This window comes from Mytilus californianus, unplaced genomic scaffold (genome assembly GCF_021869535.1).
Source record: "Mytilus californianus isolate M0D057914Y unplaced genomic scaffold, xbMytCali1.0.p SCAF_2, whole genome shotgun sequence".
In the NCBI taxonomy this organism is placed as follows: domain Eukaryota; kingdom Metazoa; phylum Mollusca; class Bivalvia; order Mytilida; family Mytilidae; genus Mytilus; species Mytilus californianus.
The window spans coordinates 71,755,459-71,779,933 of NW_026262668.1; the positions used below are offsets into that span (position 1 = coordinate 71,755,459).

The 24,475-nt window shown below is 32.0% G+C and overlaps 1 protein-coding gene across 1 annotated transcript; it reads left to right on the forward strand.

Annotated features, from left to right (window-relative positions):
• The first annotated feature begins 3,060 nt into the window (after nucleotides 1–3,060).
• On the forward strand, nucleotides 3,061–13,311 carry LOC127728139 (39S ribosomal protein L17, mitochondrial-like). The gene is made up of 4 exons (XM_052235382.1): nucleotides 3,061–3,330; nucleotides 7,858–7,929; nucleotides 8,721–8,859; nucleotides 13,052–13,311. Exons 1-4 carry the CDS (start codon nucleotides 3,151–3,153, stop codon nucleotides 13,300–13,302), a joined length of 642 nt encoding a protein of 213 aa, XP_052091342.1. The 5' UTR covers nucleotides 3,061–3,150; the 3' UTR covers nucleotides 13,303–13,311.
• The last annotated feature ends 11,164 nt before the right edge of the window (nucleotides 13,312–24,475 follow it).

Below are 24,475 nucleotides of genomic sequence, written 5' to 3' on the forward strand. Positions count from 1 at the left end.
CCATGGCTAAAAATAGAACATAAGGGTCAAATGCAGTTTTTGGCTTATATCTCAAAAACTAAATCTTTTAGAGCAAATGTGACATGGGGTAAAATTGTTTAATTGGTCAAGATCTATCGGCCCTGAAATTATCAGACGAATCGAACAACCCATTGTCGGGTTGCTGCCACCGAATTGGTAGTTTTAACAAAATTTTGCAGTTTTTTGTTATTATTTTGAATATTATTATAGATATATATAAACTGTATGCAGCAATAATGTTCAGCAAAGTAAGATCTACAAAAAAGTTAATATGACCAAAATTGTCAATTGACCCCTTAAGGAGTTATTGCCCTTTAAAGACAATTATAAACAATTTGTTCATCAAGTTTGCTAACATTTAAAAATCTTCTCCTCTGAAATACAGGTGAGCGATTCAGGCTCTTGAGAGCCTCTTGTTGGGGGTGAAACATTTCAACCAAACATTTGGATAAAAATTGCTTGTTTGTCTTTCTTAACTCGTGTCGGTCGTATTGTAAATTTCATTGAATAGCCCGGCGTATATCTTGTTTACAATAAGAAATCCGTGACGTTATGCTAACTAAACATACAACAAACGAGAATTTTCCATGTCAATTTTTTACTGACAAGTCCCACATCAAATATATTAGTACATAGCTTTGGATCCATCCAATCATTTTATAATAGACAATTAATGGGGAGAATACGGCATCAAAGATGTCCAACCCTTACACTTTAACTATAAATTATACATGCCTTACGTCAGGAACCGTTAAAAAAGTGCAATTTACACTTATTTTATGTTTTTTAGCCAAAAAAAGGGTCCACAAAAATTTTCGCCTCGCTCCGCTCGACGATATTTACTTACGTCGCCCCTCTTTCCTAAATCCTGGATCCGCCCCTGTATTAGTCCAAATAATTATGACGTCTATCAAGGCTATTTTTTTTTTTCTGTGACTCCTTCCTACGTAGGAAGGAGCTATATATCAAATCAAAGACCTGCAACTGACTAAAAAAATCTAAAAACTTTGCAATGCTTGCCAATTTATTATGCTTCAGAGAAAGAAAGGGCTAGAGAACTGGATCATCTCATGACATATATATGTTAACATACGAAAACAAAGCAATTCAAACAATCAATTTTTAATTTGGTGATATATGAATGTGACGTTCGTATGTAAGACTGAAGTTAACAACCGAGGTCCTTTAGGAGAGTAACATTTTCCTTTGCCTAGCATTGTTAAACGTGTCAACAACTTCTTTAGTGTCAATGTCAAAATCAGCGTCATTTCCAATGTTGCACAGAGTTGATCTGGTTTCTTAGATGGATAAATATCCCATCGCGCAACCCATCTTTTAATTTCGAGAAGAAACTGTTATGATTTTTTATGAATTTTTTTTTTGTCATTTCGTTTGTGCACGCAAGTGCGTCGTTGCGTCAATGGTAGCTACGCCTATGACTTTTTTACTGCTATATCTGGTCAGAGACATATATACACATGTGTATATTTGTCTCTGATCTGGTGTTGTTAAGTTGATTTTTTTTTACTTCACATTCACATTGCATCATTTTTTTTTTCATTTTTACTCTTTGTGATGCCAAGCAATAGAGAAAAAAGAAGGTAGGTTGCTTCTGCTCACGACATGTACATTATGCAGATATGTTAGAAGATTAAATAATAAGATGTATATGATACATGCCATGTTGAATGATTTTATAATCTTAAAATCATCAATCTATGTGAAAAATTATTTTAACTCTCCGTTTAAGTGTTATTTGTTTTTCTTTTGACAGTAACCAAATTATTTAAAATATATGTTACAAAAAAAAAAGTTGTTACGGTGAGCTCATGTTTTTAATTTTTTTATTAATATGTACTTAATAAAACTTTTTTTTTTTAATTTGCCCGTGGTGCGTTTAAAAGCAAATTATGTCCTAAAATGTTCATCACCTCAATCAATGAATATTCATACATCTTAAGTAATGTCTTCGTTTGCGGTTTTGAATTATTTACTTAATCAAGCTTAACATCAATATTTTGTTGTTAATTGTTTCGTTATTGGCATGCCATATAAGTTTAATGTAAGTATTCGGCTCAGCTTTGGGTGCTATAATTAGCAATAAAACACTTTTCTATTCTCTTTTATTCTATCAAAGCAATTCCAGATTGTCCAGCATAAATGCATTACTTAAGTCTTTTATCTGTAATTTTAGTGGGGCGTTTGTCTTCCTGAGGACAGCGTTCTGGTGTACTAGCACTTTAAAGTCCTGCAATAACAGTAGGCTAGCACAAAACAGTCAAAATTATACATACACCCTTTGGTTTTCTTTTATTTCCTCTTATTTTATTTTACTAATTCATTTTTGTTTAATGTACATATAAAACCTTATACATCCTTTTTTTCTTAAATTCACATGCACATATTTAGGCCTATTTGGATTTATACAAAATATTTTGACTACTATATTCACATACACAATTTGGCATATCTAATTTCTCCGCTCTTTACTTGGCTACTGGTGTACCATGACAATGTTGCTGCCCTGCCGCTCACTGTCGTTTGCTTGGCCTTTTCTGCTGTTCCGGCTTTGGGGGCTCCTATTTTTATTTTAATATATATTTTTTTCTTTATTAAAATTTATAAATTTTTTTTTATTTTTTTTAATCTATTTAAGTTCTATTTATTTTTCTATTTGATTTTTTCATCAATTCATTTACTTATTTATTTATTCATTTTATTTATCAAGTTATTGTTCATTTTACATTTTATTCATGTTATAGTTTTTTTTTCTTGTTGTCTCTCAAAATTATATCAAGGATTTGTATAGTATCTTACTATACACATCCTTGATTTATCATTATATCAATTACCATAAGGTAAAAATAAACTATTTAAATTCCCCAAAAGGCGCAAGTCAGGGCCGTCCGTGCAAGAGCCTCATGGGTAGTCAAGTCGTTAAAAAAAACCTCGTCGTCGTCTGTAATTTTAAAAAGTGGGACACTCAGGAAGACACTGATCTAACAGTACGGATTGTTTCACCAACATTGAGTCCGAAATTAGCCAAAAGGCGGTTCCCTGTTTGAATCTATAGTTTATCTAAATAATGACTAACTTAGAGAACCAGGCGAACAAGAAACGAGAGGAAAAATGTCATTGAAAATTCCGTATTCTCAGACCGCCCGTAAATTTAGAGGAACGTTCGGATTGGGAAGTGGGCCCAGTGGACGAATTAAACGTTTGAGAATGTGTGTCACAGGTCTTATACGACACGAAAGAATAGAATCAACGTTTGCACGATGTGATGAAACACGTGGGTATGCAGAGAGAGTAAGTAAAGTGTTGTTTCACTCATTGTCCCCTGCGCAACGCGTTGCGGAGGACATAGAAATACCGGGCTTCCGTCCGTCTGTGCGTCATTCCGTCTGGTCTTGTTAGCGCTCTCACGTGTACAATTCTTGTCAGATTTTTATGAAACTTTTATTATAGGTTTATACTGGGACTGTTATACTAACTATGTTAGTATAATAGTCCCAGGTTTATTTCAGCAATGTCTTGGACGAGTTCGAAAATCAGTCACGATCAATTATTTTTAAAAGAGTTATGCCCCTTGGAAACATTAATTATATGGAAAATTGCATTGTTAGTGCACTCATTTGTTCAATTCTTGCCAGATTTTTATGAAACTTATATCATATGTTCATACTAGCAATGTCTCTGACGAGTTGAAAAATCAGTGCTGATCAATTATTTTTAAAAGAGTAATGTCCCTTGGAAACATTAATTATATGGAAAATTGCATTGTTAGCGCTCTCATGTATACAATTCTTGTCAGTTTTTTATGAAACTTTTATCATAGGTTTATACTGGGACTATTATACCAACTATGTTAGTATAATAGTCCCAGGTTTATATTAGCAATGTCTTGGACGAGTTCGAAAATCAGTGCTGATCAATTATTTTTAAAAGAGTAATGTCCCTTGGAAACATTAATTATATGGAAAATTGCATTGTTAGCGCTCTCATCATGCTCATGCATATGTATACAATTCTTGTCAGTTTTTTATGAAACTTTTATCATAGGTTTATACTGGGACTATTATACCAACTATGTTAGTATAATAGTCCCAGGTTTATATTAGCAATGTCTTGGACGAGTTCGAAAATCAGTCACGATCAATTATTTTTAAAAGAGTTATGCCCCTTGGAAACATTAATTATATGGAAAATTGCATTCTTAGCGCTCTCATGTATACAATTCTTGTCAGATTTTTATGAAACTTTTATCATAGGTTTATACTGGGACTATTATACCAACTATGTTAGTATGATAGTCCCAGGTTTATATCAGCAATGTCTTGGACGAGTTCGAAAATCAGTCACAATCAATTATTTTTAAAAAAGTTATGCCCCTTGGAAACATTAATTATATGGAAAATTGCATTGTTAGTGCACTCATTTGTTCAATTCTTTCCAGATTTTTATGAAACTTATATCATAGGTTCTATTAAGCAATGTCTTAGACGAGTTCAAAAATCAGTCACGATCAATTATTTTTAAAAGAGTTATGCCCCTGGGAAACATTAATTATATGGAAAATTTCATCGTTAGCGCACTTATTTGTTCAATTCTTGCCAGATTTTTATGAAACTTATATCATAGGTTCATATTAGCAATGTCTTGGACGAGTTCGAAAATCAGTGCCAATCAATTATTTTTAAAAGAGTTATGCCCTTGGAAACATTAATTATATGGAAAATTGCATTGTTAGTGCTCTAATGTGTTCAATTCTTGCCAGGTTTTTATGAAACTTGTATCATAGGTTTATATCAGCAATGTCTCTGACGAGTTCAAAAATCAGTGCTGATAAATTATTTTTAAAAGAGTAATGTCCCTTGGAAACATTAATCATATGGAAAATTGCATTGTTAGTGCTCTAATGTATACAATCCTTGCCAAAATTTTCTGGAACTTAAATCATAGATTCATATCAGCAATGTCTCTGATGAGTTCAAAAATCAGTGCTGATCAAAATTTTTTAATAGAGTTACATGTACATGTATGCCCCTTGGAAATATTAATTATATGTAAAATTGCCTTATGAGCGCTCTAATATGTACAATTCTTGCCAGATTTTTATGAAATTTATATTATATATTTATATCATCAATGTCTTTGACGAGTTTGAAAATCAGTGCTGATCAATTATTTTTTAAAAAGTTATGCCCCTTGGAAATATTGATTATACGGAAAATTGCATTGCTAGCGCTCTCAAAAGTTCAATTCTTGCCAGAATTGTATGAATCTTATATCATAGGTTTATATCAGCTATGTCTTTGACACTTTCGAAAATCAGTTCTGATAAAATATTTTTTAACGAGTTATGCCCCTTGGAAATATTAATTTTAATGAAAATCAGATTGCATTTGCTCTGAAGCCTTCATTTCTCTAAGATATTAATAAGAAGTCTTATAGAACAAAAAAAAAGGTGCTTTTTTTGGTTATTACACTTGTACCTTGGATAGATAAAAATATGTGCAACGCGGGGGACATTGGAACTCTGTTCTTTTATTAAAATGCAGAAAACTGGGGATCAGGTTCATCGGTATAGGGTCTGTTCGCCCTAATAACATGTTCCCCCTGGGTTTGTTCGCCCATATAGTCCGTTTGCCCTGTGTTCCTACTTCTATAAAAGAAAAATATTAAATATCAATGGTATTAAGCTTATTCAGATATTTATATGGTTAATATTAAAGAAAATATATATTTCTCAAAATACATGTACATGAAAGAGACATGGAAATATTTAAAAAATAATGGTTTGTTTCTGTGCATTAACTGCCTTCATTGTTACATTTTTTTTTAAATTTAGATTTACTTTTTATGACTTAATTGTAATTTAGAATGTTGATTAGGCATAATTATGATGTCTTTCATCTCACTGGTTGTTGTATTAATTGCCTTTGGTGGATTAATAATGAAAATTAACTAGTCAGCTTGGAATTATTGAATGCAAATGACTAAGTATGAGTTGGATCTTGTTATAACTATTAATAATTGTTTAGAAATTAGTGAAATGTATCAATAAAGATAAATAAAATACATACAGACAACTTGATCTTCAGTTGTTTTATATTAAATATTTTGTATTCCTGTACACTTCAGAGCAAATTAAAGAAAAATAATTATCTGGTAGCAGCAATACAACATAAACATGATATCAAAATATTCGGCAACATTTTCAACAAACTTTAACATACTTTATTCAAATGATAAACATTATACAACAAGACACATTATAAAATAAAAATCAGGGCGAACAGGTATTAGAGCGAATGGACCTAGGGTGAACGTGAATCGGCAAACGAACCTGGATTCAGGTTCATCATAACGATTTGACAAATAAATTATAATGAGTACTAACAAACTGTGCAACTGGAAATTTTAAAAGCCTGGTAGCACCTACATGTAAATGTAGATATATATAAAAGTTTGATTTTGTGTTTCAGAAAAATAAAGTCTATTGGATGCATAGGTATGTAGGGACAGGAACCAGTGTTGCGCATAGTGGACATTATCTTCTATTTAATTTAAACCATAATATTGCGGATACTTTTTTCTCTTTGTCATTTCAATTTTAAAAAAAAGGAGCCCTAATTCACATTTTGCAGCTATTTCTTCTATTTTAAAAGTAATCACGCAATTGGTTTCAAAGTTGTTTGGTCGCCTCAAATGAGGGACCTTGTGGGGTCGATCCCCCACAGGGTAAATCTGAAGACTTGAAAATTGATATTTGCTGCTTCTTTGCTAAGTGCTCACCATTTAGGAGTAAGAGCAAAGATGGGTCAACCTGGAGTCAGAATAATGTGTCCTGGTAGGGTGACATGTCTTCCTGCAGAATTAATGAATTAGCACATTTTAAATCTGGATCAATGTGTCAGTCTAGTACTTATAGCAGGGTTCATATTCATATCACATTAATATGGTCTTGTCCTGAATATGCATTTAATTTTTCACTCAAGTTAACCAGCAAGCTATCATATTTTCAAAAGTTGTTTCTGGTAAGAAAATATCTATGTTGTAATCAGTTTGCCACATTCATCCTTATATTATGTCTGATGCTTCTGTTAGCCAACCAACATGGCTGCCAAGGCTAAAAGTAGAAAAAAGGGGTAAGATGCAAGTATTGTTTATTAACTTTAAAACTGTTATAGATAGAGAAAATTTGACAGTTACATTAATGTTCAGAATGTCACTCAACATCAACCTGCTGTCAATTTTATTGGAGTTATTGTCATACATGAAGATTTTTACCAATACTTGTTTATTTTTGCTACTGTATTTACTTGAAAAGTATAATAAATATATTATCTTTTATAAGCAAAAACTATTAGCAAAATTAATTAAAGTCCACAAATAAATCATCAGTTGACTCCATATAGAAGTTATTGCCCTTTATTGATGATTTTTTACCAACTTGAGTGCTTTTAAAGAATACCTTGAAAATGATGGTAGATGAACTGAAACTTTTCAAACATGAAAAATCTTCAGCATCACAAATAATTGTCATGAGATCCTAAGTGGAGTTGTTGCCCCTGAATCACTATTTTAACCCATTTATCCTTTTTGCTAATTATCTTGAAAACTATAAAGGATAGACAGAATCTGGGTCCAGCAAAATTTGAATCTACACAGTTTCCGTTAAACACAAATATTCTTGTTTCATTGTATCAACTTTATTCAAAAATGCCAGCTCACTGGATAGTTTGGTTAGCTGTGGACCACCATAACACCCTGCACACAGAAGAAGGTCTGGATTTAGTGATAATCTTTCTAATACATAAAATTATTTTGCAGTTAATAAATATTGCTTCAAGGCATGGCGATAAAGACAAGTATGCAATGGAAGTAGCAGACTATTGGTTACTTGTGAGTAGGAATATGTATTTTTGTTCTATTGGTAAATTATTGGATCAGTATATGCATGTATATGATTCCATGGAATTTCTTGCCATTCTCTGATTTTGCTTTTATTATGTCATAGAAAAAGGCAATCATTGGTGACTTCTCACAGAACAAAAACACAATTTGTTGCAAATTACTGGAAAGAACATTGTTTACAAACATATTGTATGAAAATTGAAACAGATTCAACTGCTGTATCAAGATTGCCACAGGATGCTACAATGTAGTAAACAAAAATTGATCAATTATTTGTATTCTAAGTCATATTTTTCATGTATCTGGTATATCATTGGATTAATTAAATCATATAAGTCTTCATAACAAAAATATATTAGCATATATATATTATACATTGTAACCTCAAAGGTGCTTGAACAATTTTTAGATGCCAGATAAACTTGACCTGCAAAGGTACATTTTGTATATCTAATTATCCTAATACTGTAGACATGATCAATTAAAAAAATTATTCGGATGTTTTAGAAATTGCAAAAAATTTTGATGGGATTGATTTTGCAAGAATAAAAACTCACATTTTAAATTTTGATGGCATTATTTGTAATCAGCATTTCATGAAATCAGAATAATAAATCTACCACTTTTTTCCATTGTACAACAATGGCAGTTACAAATGCACACAAAAATTTCTGAATTTACAGTATTACAATTCAGTATCAAATTCTGCAACAATTTTTTGTGGTGTTTGTTCTTACATTTTAAGAACATGAAGAATGTCATATATATTATTTTTTCAGGAAAAAGATTTAATTCACAAACTATTCAAAGTCATAGTACCAAGATATGAGAACCACAGATCTAGCTATACACAGTTATACATGTTACCTAAGGAGCTACCAGGTTATGGCAAAGATATGGGAGTTCTTGAACTAAAAGGTATATTTGTAAATAATAAAAGACAGTCTGTATGTTACCATATGGGGTACAAGGGTAAGCTGTGAAGTTTCAATGCACAATACACACAAGAAAATTAATTATCACAATTGCTGCTGTTTCATGTACCATTGTAATACAGATTGATTGTTGGTGATTTAAGATGATAATACACTGACTGTAATTTGTGGTTATCATCAGCTCCGTAGTCATTGCTCTGGTACAGACATGATTTATAACACACTTTTCTTAAATTTATCTTAAGTGTTAAGAAACCAAGGTTCTAACTGCCTCAGGCAAAGTTAACCTAAGTGAATCTGGCTATTCTTTTGGTCATATAGCTCATCATGGAGGTATTCAGGTATTATTTATACATCCTTGAATTTGAAACTCTGGGGTTTTAGCATTACTGTTGAAGTAAAATTCAAAAAATAACTTCATTTGCACAAAATTTATAAAGTGTTGTTTTCATTTTGACCACATTAAAAGGATAACAGAAATACCAAAAAAATATTTGACAGGAAATCAAATTACACCAACCATTCAACACCTGACACATCTTACAAAGCTGATGCACAATTACAGACAAACAACAACAAACAACACATGGTCCAGGTAGCTTGACTTGGGACAGTTACAAATGTGGTGGGGTATAACCAGTTATTAATCTTTTATCTTGAGATGACCATGGTAGTTTATATATATATATTTACTTCTGACACCTTTTAAAAGGTAACTTTTTAATTAATAAAAAATGATTTCTATACAAATGAGTTACTTCCCTTTAAAAGATTTGCCTATCATACAAATTTAGACAATTGAAACGAAAAAGAAAAGATAAGTTTAGTTCACCTGCCTGATGCCCATGAAAGCAATTGCCATAACACGACATCCTTTGTCTTGCCATTGTCATTTGAAATTTTGAGAACCACAGCATAGAGTGAAATCGAACTTTGCAAACAAGATTTTTGTCTCGCCTGCGACGAAAGTCGCAGTATGCAAGACATAGGTATTACTATCCGGTTGTGGTGGCAGCAGAGTAAAATACAGAAGGTAGAAGACCTGGATACTTCATACCTTGTATGCAGATACCTTATGTTATGAAGTTTCTGTCTGTCATATGCCCATTGTCCTTGACCTCATTTTCATGGTTCAGTGACTGCTTGAAAAAAAATTATTTTTTTTGTCATGTGAATTTCTCACTTAATATGAGTAATAAGATAACTATATTTGGTATATGGGTTCCTTGCAATGTCTACATGTCCGTCAGACAGGGTTAACCTGACCTCGACTTCAATTCATGGATCAGTGATCAAGGTTAAAGTTACGTGATTTGGTCCGTTTCTCAGATACTACAAGCAGCATGTCAACAGTATGTGGTGTATGGAATGATTGTAAGGGGTACATGTCAGACTGGCAGGTTTCATCTGACCTTGACCTCATTTTCATGGTTCATTGGCCATTGTTAAGTTTTGTGTTTTGGTCTGTTATTCAAATACTAATAGCAATAGGTCAACTATAATTGATGTATGGAATGATATTAAGGTGTACATGTATGTCTAGCCAGTATTATCTGACCTTTACCTCATTTCCATGGTTCTTTGGTTAACATTAAGTTTTTATATGACCGCAAAAAATTTGCATTTGTATAATGCTATCGTCGTCGTGGTTGGTGTCGTTTTCGTCCGAAGACACATTTGGTTCCCGCACAATAACTTTAGTTTAAGTGAATGGACCTCTATGAAATTTTACCAGAAGGTTCAATACTACACAAGGAAGGTCGGGATTGATTTTTGAGGTTATGGTACCAACAGTTTAGGAATTAGGGGCCAAAAAGGGGCATAAAACAAGCATTTTTGTATTTCCGGACAATAACTTGTGTTTAAGTGTATGGATCTCTCTGAAATTGTACTACAAGGTTCCTTACCACAAAGGGAAGGCTGGAATTGAGTGTTGGGGTAATTGCCCCAAACGTTTAGAAATTAGGGGCAAAAGAGTGGCCAAAAACAAGCTATTTTCTAGTTTCCAGACAATAACTTATGTTAAAGTTTATGGAACGGTCTGAAACTGTACATTTTTCCTGATAAAAAAATAATCTTTTTAAAATTTCAAAAAATTTGGGGGGGGGGGACTTTTCTCAATTTTTTTTTGGGGGGGGGTTCATACTTTTTTCTTCAAGTATTTTCAAAAAATTGAAAAAAAAATTTGTGATGGGACAAATGTTTTTGGGGGATTTTTTTTTCTCATAATTTTAGGGTTTTTTTTTCCCAAAAATTTTCCATTTTTACATTGATTATTTCTGATTTATGTATAAAAGCAACAAATACTGATATGGCAGGAGATACACACCAAACAGGGTGTGTAAATTATTATATTGCGCAATAGCAAGAAATCTTCAATTGAAAATAAATACAAATCTTTTAACGAATTTCAATGTGATTAAATTAAGTCTTAAATTTTGGGGGTTCTAACCTTGTATTACTATTTTGGATATTGGGCCCCATTTTAAATTGGTCTACCTTGAGGTCCAAAGGGTCCAAAATTAAATTTTGTTTGATTTCATAAAAAACTGAATTATTGCGGCTCTTTGATGTGCTGAGTCTTATTGTGCAGTTAGATTTTTTTATTTTGGGCCCTGTTTTCAAATTAGTCCATATTAAGGTTTGAAGGGTCCAAAATTAAACTTTGTTTGATTTCAACTAAAATTAAATTTTTTGTGTTTTTTTTATATACTGTATCTAACCATGTTGTTAGATTTTTGATATCAGACCATACTAGGTAAATTAAATGTCCCATTTCAAATTTTTAAGATCTTTGACCACATTTATTTTGTGTCAGAAACCTATATTATGTCAAAAATTTGATCACAATCCAAATTCAGACAGCATCAAGCTTGAATATTGTGTACAAACATGCCCCAGCTGTTCAAGGTTCGACCTCTTTGGTTGTATCAGACTGCGCTCGGCGAAGCATTTTATTGTGTTTTGGTCTGTTTTTCGATTGCCATAAGCAATGGGTCAACTATATTTGGTGTATGGAATAATTGTAAGGTGTACATGTCTGTGTGACAGTTTTTATCTGACCTTGACCTCATTGTCATGGATCTTTAAGAATGTTAAGTTTATGTGATACTTGTAGTAAAACATTTATCTTTAAGACTTTCAACACAAAATAAATGGTCAGTCAAACAGGCGAGACATTTCAGCGTGTGCACTCTTGTTCCAAGGTGTTGACACTTTATACATTGATAATTCTTATCAAACATGGCCACCTTGGCTTATTTTTGTTTCTAAATAGCTGAACTTTTGAGCTTCTTGTCAAGAACAGTTGAATAAGTTGGAACCAAACTTGACACTTATGTTCCATTGGAGGTATTTGATAAGTGTTTTACTTTCGGTGCTGATTGGATATTCAAAATGATTGTCAGTGGAAGTCGAAAGTTTAAATTCAAACTTAATTGAGAGTGGAAATCAAAAGTTTAAATTCAAACTAAATCGAGAGTTTTGATTTTATTTTAAAAAACAGACTGATACAATGTGAAATGAAATCAAACCATAAAGAATTGTTCATGGAAATTCTTTACTACTAAAAATCAATGGTTCATCAATGTCAGAATTTGCATATAAAAATAAGTCATTGGAAAATAAAAATTTCTTGCCATAAAATCTGTGAAAATAAGTATCCCATGAATAATAGTACAAAATATACTTTCACTGCATATTATTAAATTCCAACATTAAGGATAATGATATAATTAAAATCAACTGGAGTAAACAATGTCTCCAACAAAATTCATTATTTCGGTGGATATTTCAATTTAGATGTGCTTTGGTCAGCAAAGTGATATCCAAATGCTTGTAAAAATTGTAATTATTGTCAAATAGAAGACAAATACTCATATAAAGTTTACGATTTACCTTGGGAACATAAGTTTCCTTCACCAAAATAAGCCAACTAATATGAAATTGAAAGGATGTGTAAAATAATAAGTTACACGAAATATAAAAAATGGTAAAAAAAGGAGATGTGGTATGATTGCTAATGAGACAAATACCAATGAACTTTATTAAAGAAACAAAATACACCAGTTGTCAAAAAAAGAATATGTTACTATGTGAAATCTTTTACTAGCGCCTATATGTATCAAATTCATATATTTTCAGTTTGATTACAAATACATTATATTCTCTTTCAGATAACCCATGGCCACAGGTTGTTCCAAAGCAAAGAGAGACAAAATATTTTCTTACAAATATGTTAGTTGATGAACTAAGGAAAGAACATCACAGAACAAAACGATCACCTTTTGTAAACAAAATATTAGAGACCACAGCAGATAATATAGACATTGATTCAATACAAAATCAGTACATACAGGACAGTCTTGTAGACAGTGATGAAGGAAAGACAAAAAATGTTCAATCACATGATAATAAAAATGATTGATAGTGTTAAGTTATTAACTCTTCCTATCTTTGAATGAAAGTCATCAAAGTTTTGATGAAACATCTCATAACCTGACACATAAACATGAAATTTCAAGTGATCTAACAAATTGTATACCAAATGCAGGACTAATCAACTTAATGAAGACAAAAGGGAATGAATCAAAAATCAGGTTTTTAGCTCACCTTGACATGTGGGCCATGTGAGCTATTACCATCTCTTGATGTCCATCATTGTCATAGGGTTGAGGAAAAATTTTTTAACAAAATATACTATATAGTTACCTTTCAGAAAATGAGAAATTGACTGGTTTTTGAAACACAAGACATTTTTTAAAACATTGGTCATCCATTTTTAGCTCACCTGGCCCAAAGGGCCAAGTGAGCTTTTCTCATCACTTGGCATCCGTAGTCCGTAAACTTTTACAAAAATCTTCTCCTCTGAAACTACAGGGCCAAATTTAACCAAACTTGGCCACAATCATTATCATGGGTATCTAGTTTAAAAAATGTGTCCGGTGACCCTGCCAACCAACCAAGATGGCCGCCATGGCTAAAAATAGAACATAGGGGTAAAATGTAGATTTTGGCTTATATCTCTGAAACCAAAATGGTCAATTGACCCCTTAAGGAGTTATTGCCCTTTTATAGTCAATTTTTAACAATTTTTCGTAAATTTTTGTTATCTTTTACAAAAATCTCTGAAACTACTGAGATGAATTTAACAAAAGTTGTAAACAATCATCATTAGGGTATGTAGTTTAAAAATTGTGTCTGATGACCCCGCCCGCGAACCAAGATGGCCGACATGGCTAATAATAGTACATAGGGTAAAATGCAGTTTTTGGCTCATATATCTAAACCCAAAGCATTTCGAGCAAATCTTTCAAAACGAAATTGTTCATTAGGTCAAGATCTATCTGCCCTTAAATTTTCAGACCATTCAGGCAACCCGTTGTTGGGTTGCTGCCCCTGAATTGGTAATTTTTAGAAATTTTTTCAGCTTTTGGTTATTATCTTGAATATTATTATAGATAGAGATAAACTGTGAACAGCAATAATGTACAGCAAAGTAAGACCTACAAATAAGTCAACATGACCAAAATGGTCAATTGACCCCTTAAGGAGTTATTGCCCTTTATAATCAATTTTTAACAATTTTCATAAATTTTGTAAATTTTTACAAAATAATTTTCACTGAAACTACTGGGCCAAGTTCATTATAGATAGAGATAATTGTAAGCATCAAGAATGTTCAGTAAAGTAAGATCTACAAACACATCACCATCACCAAAACACAATTTTGTCATGAATCCATCTGTGTCCTTTGTTTAATATGCACATAGATCAAGGTGAGCGACACAGGCTCTTTAGAGCCTCTAGTTATTGTCTTGCCTTGACGGAGTCAAAAAGCGAGACATAGGTATGCTGTTTCCAGTGTCAGCGGCAACATCAGCGTCAACAATGTATTAGTTTGTGATTAGGTCTAGTTATGGTGAACCACTAGTGGTAGGTCAATGTTATTTGGTATGCAATTGTATTAGCATTTGCACATCTCATTACCATGGAGATTATTTGGCCCAGCCCCCTCAGTCATGGTCTATTGACTTTGAAACTTTGCTAAGTTTACATGTATTAGTTTGTGATTAGGTCAGTTTATGGGGAACCACTAGTGGTAGGTCATTGATATTTGGTATGCAGTTGTATTAGCATTGGCAAATCTCATTACCATGAAGATTATTTGGCCCAACCCCCTCAGTCATGGTCTATTGACTTTGAAACTTTTGCTTAGTTTACATGTATTAGTTTGTGATTAGGTCAGTTTATGGTGAACCACTAGTGGTAGGTCAATGATATTTGGTATGCAGCTGTATAAACATTGGCATATCTCATTTCCATGGAGAATATTTGGCCCCGCCGCTTCAGTCATGGTCTATTGACTTTGAAACTTTTGCTTAGTTTACAAGTTAATGTTTGTGTTTAGGTTTCTTTAAAGGGAACGACTTATGAAAAGTCAATGGTATTTGGTATGCAGTTGTATTAGCATTGGCACATCTCTTTTCCATGGAGATTGTTTAGCCCTGTACCTTTAGTCATGGTTCATTGACTTTGAATATTTGCATAACTTACATGTTAAAGTATTGTCATTTTAATTTCAATATTTGCATTAGGGAGCTACCATTTGATTTTTATGGGGGGGGGGCTAGGATGAAAAATTTTGTCCTGCATTTTTTTTTAGTTGTAATCTCAGTCCTGCCTTTTTATTTTTCACTCTATTCGGTCCTGCCTTTTTTTTTATTAGTTTATCCTGACTTTTTTTACGTAAATTGTCATCCTGTCTTTTTATTTTGCAAAGTTTCTCATCCTGTCTTTTTATTTTGCAAAGTTTCTCATCCTGCCTTTTTTTTACTCAAAACTCCTGTCCTGCCTTTTTTTTTTACAAATTTCATCCTAGCCCCCCATAAAAATCAAATGGTAGCTCCCTTATCAAAATAACAAATCGGCGAGACATATCTCTGTGTTAACAGTTTATTCAAGAAAATAAGGCCCATGACCCCCTATTTTTATTTGATAGTTCAGAAGTATCAATGAAAAGCAATTCTCTCATCAAATTTTAGCCAATTAGAAATAGGTAGTATTGAATCTTTATGGATTGAAATTATTTTTTCAAACACAAACTCTATTTTAATAGGCATTTTTTATCGTCCACCGAGTTCATTGCAATCTTGGATTGATTCAGTTGAAAAAGAAATAGAAAAAGCGTCAGCAGAAAATAAAGAAATTATACTTTTAGGAGATTTCAATATAAACTATTCACATATAGATCATACAGTTGTCGGAAATCAAAAATGGAAGGACTGTAATAATTTGTATGGTTTACAACAAATTGTACATAAACCCACAAGAGTAACAGATAAATGTGTAACTACTATAGACCATATTTATACTACCGTTGTAGACCATATTACAGAAGTAAATGTGCCTAGTTATGCTGTCAGTGATCATTATCCTGTTTGCGTAACAAGAAAACTTAACCCAAAAATATCAAAAATGGAGCATTTGTCCATAGAATATAGATCATTCAAACAATTTGATAAAAATAAATTTATTGAAAATTTAACAAATACTCCTTTTCATCTCATTGAATCGATTGGAGATGTTGATGAAGCAGCTAATTATTGGTATAATCTATTTCTGAGCACCCTAGACAAGCATGCTCCTAAGAAAATTAAAAGGGTGAAAAATACTCAACAACCAGAGTGGTGGACTTCTGATATAAATAGCGCTAGACACCAAAGAGATTATTTTCATAGAATTGGGGATATATATAATTATAAAATTTGGCGTAATAAGGTCACATTTTTAGTAGAACAGGCAAAGAAAAATTATTTCCAAAATGCTATATCAAATTGTAAAGATAGTAAAACTATCTGGAAGTATGTCAAAAGTCTAAATCCAAAAAAATTACATAATAATATCACGCATTTGGAATATAAAAATAGTGTAATTCAAAATGATGTTGATATAGCAAATACATTTAATGTGCATTTCACAAATATTGCTGAAGGTATAGTTGATAACAAATTATGTAATAATGATGAAGGTCCAAGTTTCGATGTACTCAACAAATTTGTGAAATCAAAGTTACAAAGGGGTAGTGAAAAATTCATTATACCAGAAATGAGTATTTTAGATGTAAAAATGTATTTAAAAAAACTTGACAAGTCTAAAGCAACTGGTTTAGATGATGTTGGACCAAATATTTTGAGTATGTGCAGCGATGTCATTGCACCAGCTTTAACATATTTATTTAATCTAAGCATCAAATGTGGTAAATTTCCAAGTATTTTTAAAACTGCAAGAGTTTGCCCAATTTTTAAAAGTGGCGATGCTTGTAATCCTGATAATTATAGACCAATAGCAGTATTGCCTTGTCTCTCCAAAATCATAGAACGACATATAGCTGATAGTTTGTATATATATTTAAATAGTAATGACCTTCTTAATACTACACAGTCAGGTTTCAGACCTAAACATTCGTGCACAACTGCACTTACTAAATTAGTAGATGAATGGTTAGCAAATATAGATAATGGAGAAATAAACGGAGTTATATTTTTAGATTTAAAGAAAGCTTTTGATCTGGTTAATCATATTATTTTATTAAAAAAGCTTGAATATTATAATGTTTCAAACTGTACACTAGACTGGTTTAAGTCATACTTGTTTGAACGAAGTCAACAAGTTAAGGTCAATAACGTCATGTCTAATACTAAATGCATAAAAACTGGTGTACCACAAGGCTCTATCCTTGGCCCTCTGTTATTTATTTTATATATCAATGATTTACCACTGAACATAAAAAATTCATTAATAGATTTATATGCAGATGATTCTACATTACATAGTAAAGGTAATAATGTACTTCAGTTAACTGCTAACCTTCAAAATGATATTCATGTAATTGAAAACTGGTGTTCGCAAAATTGTATGAAACTAAATGCCGAAAAGTGTAAATCAATGATTATTGGTTCAAAACAGAGGCTTTATTCAACTGGGAACAGTTTAGGTATCAGAATTTCAGATGAACAAATAGAGAATGTAGATTGTGAAAAACTTCTCGGTTTATATATCGACAAAAACCTAAATTGGAATGAGCAAATAGATAAAATGTCATGTACAATATCAAATAGAATCAATTTATTAAAAAAGATAAGAAAATATTTACCTATGCATATACGTATTATTTATTTTAATGCTTATATTCTGCCATTGTTTGATTATTGTTGCAATATATGGGGAAGTTGCTATGAAAGTGGAATAAATAAACTTAATAAGTTATTAAAGAAATCTGCTAGGGTTATAGTAGAAGCTGACATAATGACATCATCCAGTTTGTTGTTTAATAGTTTAAACTGGTTAAATGTGGAAAAACGCATTCAATATCAAAAGGCAATACTTGTATTTAAATCATTAAATGATATGGTTCCTAACTATTTACAAGAAATCTTTCATTTTATTGGTAATCAGAATTATAATTTACGTTCGGCTGATGAAAAACTATTAAATCTTCCGAAACCAAAAACAAACTTTTTAAAGAAAACATTTACATATTCAGGTTCTCAAATATGGAACAGTTTACCAAATGAAATAAAAATGAGTAATACACTTGTATCTTTTAAAACAAAATGTTACAAATTTTTCATCAATTGTGCAAATTAATATGCTTTTTCATTATTATCTAGATACAATTGTATATTGTGTATAATATATCATTATAATATTGTATGTACTTATAAATATGTTATTATTATTTTGAGGACTCTCAGGAAGATTAGTTTTAACTAATGGGATTATCCTCTTGAAATAAAGATTATTTATTTATTTATTTATTTATTTATTTAAATGTGTGAGGTTTTCTTTGTTTTTAATTTTCATGTGTGTCATTTTTATATGTCCGTTTACGGGACGTATTATGGTATATCGTTGACCGTTGTCAACATGTCGGTAAATAACTCAAAAAGGCTTTAACCAATTTGCATGAAACTTTAGTGAATTGTTTATATCTATTGACATGTGCTCCCTTTCAATTTTTATAAATTTTATATTTTATGTTTCCGAGTTGTGGGGTTTTATTCATTTAAAAAGGGGGATTTTCCAGTTTTTGGACAATAACTCAAAAATGCTTTGAGCAGTTTTCATGAAACTTTGGTGAATTGTTTATATATATCTATTGACGCGGTTTATTCCTTGAATGCCAACATCCTTTGATCTACCGACAATTTACCTGTAAAATTATGTTGGCGTTCGAGGAATAGGTGTAAGTAGTTATCACAACAAAAGTGCATACTTAGCAATACAATCATACTAATTAAACAGATAGGTAAATTACAGGTAGCTAAATCTAGTTCATGTCGGTCAAGTTGTTAAAAATAATTTTTTGCTGTTACTGCTTCAACAAATATGGATTCTCTTAAAATGAAACTTTGAAAAGTGTTGCATCACAAAGTCAATATGTGCATATTGTCAGGAATTCCAGTTTGCACAAATTCTACAATAGACTCTTTGGACTTTGAAGTTTTTTTTCAATATTTCTATATTTCTATAATTGTGTGTGCTGAAATATCCTCCCATATTACTTGATGGAATTTCTTGAAACTTTATATCTCGTGTTAGATTACTATGTTTTATTTTGTTCAGTTGTTCAGGATATTTTTCTTGGTTATAATATTACACCCTTTTTTTATTGTAAGTGATTCATAATATATTGTTTAGGTGTTTGTTATGTTCGCAACTCATCGGAATTCTTGTTACCCTATTTTAAAGATTTTCTTGAAACTTTGTAGAGTTGTGGAAGATATTTTTATACTTTTTTCATAGCATAAAAAGAAGAAAATAATCAATTTTGAATAATATATTTTTTATTTGTACACAGAGCACACAGAAAACAATACATATAACATAAGCAAACATTTAGCAGATTGACAAAAAGCACAACATATGTGATCTGATAACAATTGTTGAATAGTTTAACTTGTGACAAGCACTTTTCACATTTAACAGTCTATTACAAGTGTAAAAGATACGATGCTGAGTCTGCAAACTGTACAGTTGTCATCTCTCTGTTGGCGTGTCACTGTTTCAGGTTACCGAGTCTGGTCTCAATTTCTCTGTATTTTCTTTTTCTGTTGATTTGTTTACCACCGGCAGCATACTGAAGCATTTGACATCTGGAGCAGCTTCCTGACGTTGTAACAGCTCTATCAACTTGTAGATATTTGGGTGTGGAGTCTGGATGATTTTCTTGATCTTTAAGTGCCACCCCTCTAAGTTGTTGGTTGTTCTTGGTCCTACAGTGTTGTAATGGTTCCACAGATGACGGTTGCCTTCTACCCAGTACTCGGTCACGTAGTCAGTAAATCTTGCGGTGTTGATGTCGGTATCTGCATCCTTTAAGTCTTGGAGAGCTTGAAACCAGACGTCCTCCACCTCCTCAGTTGGTACCATTGGAAGAACTGCTGCTCTTCTCACCAGTATGTGGATGTCCTCGTTGTTCAAATATGGAACTAGCAGGCCACACTCTTGAGTTTTCCGCCAGATACACTTGGAATAGTGGAAAAAGCAACCTTTCTTGGTGATGCCAGGAAACACTGTAGATGCTGCATTACTATGTCAAGTACTATAGTCTCTGGTTGAAGTTGCAGTTGGTGTTGTTGACAGTAATCTTTAAGTAGTTGGAAGAAACGGATGTAGGTTGCCTGGTCTTTTCCTGGTAGTAACACAAAGACAAGTGGGTACATAGCTCAATCCACAAAGCTATGTAGGGTGTATAACTGGTAAAAAGTAGAGGGACAACTGTAAAAGGTACTATTACCATAAAGAGTAGAAGCTGCTGTCAAGTGGCTCAAGTTGAAGATGGTGCTGAATATCAGGATTAATTAATTGTTCAATTGAAAATTTCATATAGTTCATATTAACTAATAAAATATTTAAAATGATATTGAATTAAATAAATCTCTAATATCCTTTTGTTTAGTTTGAAATAATTGTATTTAACTAAAATTTCTTTAATATTTCTAATTTGTCTTATGTTAATAAACATTTCCATTTCCAAAATATCTTTTTTTTTTTAATAAAAAGTAATAAAAATGTTTTAATTTTCTTTATTTCTTTAAAATTCATAATAATTTAACCCCAAAATCTACTATTTTTTCTTATCAAAAAGTGATAAAATGTTGCAATTTTATCAAGTTCACTAATTATTTTTAACAGTTAAATACTTATAAAAACATTTACATACTTATAAAAACACCTATTGTTATTATATAAACATCTATTGAAATATTTTTGTTGGCGTTCAAGGAATAGGTAACATACAAAATGTTGGCATTCGAGGAAGACACCATTGATGCAAGCTCCCTTTCGATTTTTATAAATTTTCGATTTTATATCCGAGTTATGAGATTTTATTTATAAACAAGAGGCTCTCAAGAGCCTGAATCGCTCACCTGTATTTCAGAGGAGAAGATTTTTAAATGTTAGCAAACTTGATGAACAAATTGTGTAAAATTGTCTTTAAAGGGCAATTGACAAGTTTGGTCATATTAACTTTTTTGTAGATCTTACTTTGCTGAACATTATTGCTGCTTACAGTTTACATATATCTATAGTAATATTCAAAATAATAACAAAAAACTGCAAAATTTTGTTAAAACTACCAATTCGGTGGCAGCAACCCAACAATGGGTTGTTCGATTCGTCTGAAAATTTCAGGGCCGATAGATCTTGACCAATTTAACAATTTTACCCCATGTCAGATTTGCTCTAAAAGATTTAGTTTTTAAGATATAAGCCAAAAACTGCATTTGACCCCTATGTTCTATTTTTAGCCATGGCGGCCATGTTTGTCGATGGATACAAACTTCGGATACATTTATAAACAAGATACCCTAAGGAACATTTAGTTAAAGTGTGAAGGTAATTGGCCCAGTAGTTCCAGAGGAGAAGATTTTTAAATGTTAGCAAACTTGATGAACAAATTGTGTAAAATTGTCTTTAAAGGGCAATTACTCCTTAAGGGGTCAATTGACAATTATGGTCATATTAACTTTTTTGTAAATCTTACTTTGCTGAACATTATTGCTGATTACAGTTTATATATATCTATAATAATATTCAAAATAATAACAAAAAACTGCAAAATTTTGTTAAAACTACCAATTCGGTGGCAGCAACCCAACAATGGGTTGTTCGATTCGTCTGAAAATTTCAGAGCTGATAAATCTTGACCAATTGAACAATTTTACCCCATGTCAGATTTGCTCTTAAAGCTTTAGTTTTTGAGATATAAGTCAAAAACTGCATTTGACCCCTATGTTCTATTTTTAGCCATGGCGGCCATGTTTGTCGATCGATCAAAACTTCGGATACAATTTATAAACTAGATACCCTAAGGAACATTTAGTTAAAGTTTGAAGGTATTTGGCCCAGTAGGAGAAAATTTTTGAAATAGTTTACGACGACGACGACAGACGACGGACGACAAGTGATGGCATAATCTCACATGGGGCCCTTCGGGCACTGGTGAGCTAAAAAGGGGGGATTTTCCAGTTTTCAGACAATAACTCAAAAGTGTTATGAGCAGTTTTCATGAAACTTGGGTGACTGGTTTATATCTATTAAAATAACCTCCCTTTAGGTTTTTATAAATTTCTTATATGACATTGAGGAGGAATGGAACTTTATTCTTTGAAAAAGCGACGGGTGTATCATGTGCTCATGGTGCAGCTCTTTATTCACTATTGGTACATACATTTTTATCAATAGGTGTGTAATTTTTTGTACAGCCGAATTACTGAAGGAATAAGTGGTTTTTCAAGAAGAAATTTCCCTTCAATAAAATAGAAGACAATTTTTTTTTTTTTGAAATTGGACAATTCAGTTTGTAAGAATTTAAACGGTGATCAACACCAAATGATTTTCTTAAAAGGTTTTATATATTTCTTTTGCAATTGATATTTCTATATTCACAATTATTTATTTGTTTTTTACTCATTCTGAAGGAAATTATATATTCTTTTTAAATAATAAAGAGCTCTTTATTTTATATTAACTGTACAAAAATTGTATAAAGCCATTTTTAAAAGGTCTTGAATGAATCGGAAAAGGCACTTTATGTTGTTTCTGTGCAATCACTTAAGAATCATTCAACAAATTAAAGCTTTTCAAATTTTAATATGTTGTTACCGATAACAAACAAGCGGTCAAGTTTGATAATGACAATTTTAAATTTAAATTTTGCCATTCAGGAGTTGTGATCCTCGATTGGAAAATTGAAATTTAGGTTGATTCTGTGTAAAGTAGAAAATGCTTTATCCATTTGATATGTTGTCTCTCATGACAAAATAATGGTCAAGAGGGGTTTTAATAATTTTCACTTACACCTTTCTGGATTTATGATCCTTGATTGATTCAACAATGACACTAAAAGATGTAAATAAAAAAGTTTTACTGGCATTTTGACAGCCTTTTGTTAGGTATTGCAAAACAGTTTTTTTAAGGTAACAGTCACTGTCTGTTAGATTTACTGGTACCCAAGTTCTAATTTGGTCCTTTTGGTTTCAATGCTTGTCATTTGTACAACAGCTCTTGATTAAATGAAAATTGAATTGAAAGCTGGGAAGAAAGTGGTGAACACATGTATGGATTCTGATATATCTGTTCTAACAATTCCTGATGTCTTTGTTTAACATTTAATTATGGTGATTTTTGTCGAGCCTGCGACTTTTGTCGCAGAAAGCTCGACATAGGGATAGTGATCCGGCGGCGGCGGCGGCGTTAGCTAACTTCTTAAAAGCTTTATATTTTAAAAGGTAGAAGATCTGGATGCTTCATACTTTGTATATGGATGCCTCATGTTACGAAGTTTCTGTCAGTCACATGTCCAATGTCCTTGACCTCATTTTCATGGTTCAGTGACTACTTGAAAAAAAAGTTCAGATTTTTTGTAATGTTAAATTCTCTCTTATTATAAGTAATAGGATAACTATATTTGGTATGTGCGTACCTTGCAAGGTCCTCATGCCCGTCAGACAGTTTTCACTTGACCTCGACCTCATTTCATGGATCAGTGAACAAGGTTAAGTTTTGGTGGTCAAGTCCATATCTCAGATACTATAAGCAATAGGTCTAGTATATTCGGTGTATGGAAGGACTGTAAGGTGTACATGTCCAACTGGCAGGTGTCATCTGACCTGGACCTCATTTTCATGGTTCAGTGGTTTTAGTTAAGTTTTTGTGTTTTGGTCTGTTTTTCTTATACTGTATGCAATAGGTCTACTATATTTGGTGTATGGAATGATTGTAAGGTGTACATGTCCAACTGGCAGGTGTCATCTGACCTTTACCTCATTTTCATGGTTCAGTGGTTATAGTTAAGTTTTTGTGTTTTGGTCTGTTTTTCTTATACTGTATGCAATAGGTCTACTATATTTGGTGTATGGAATGATTGTAAGGTGTACATGTCTAGCTGGCAGGTGTCATCTGACTTTGACCTCATTTTCATGGTTCAGTGGTCAAAGTTAAGTTTTTGAGTTTTGGTCTTTTTTTCTTATACTATATATGCAATAGTTCAACTATATTTGGTGTATGGAAATATTTTATGATCTATATGT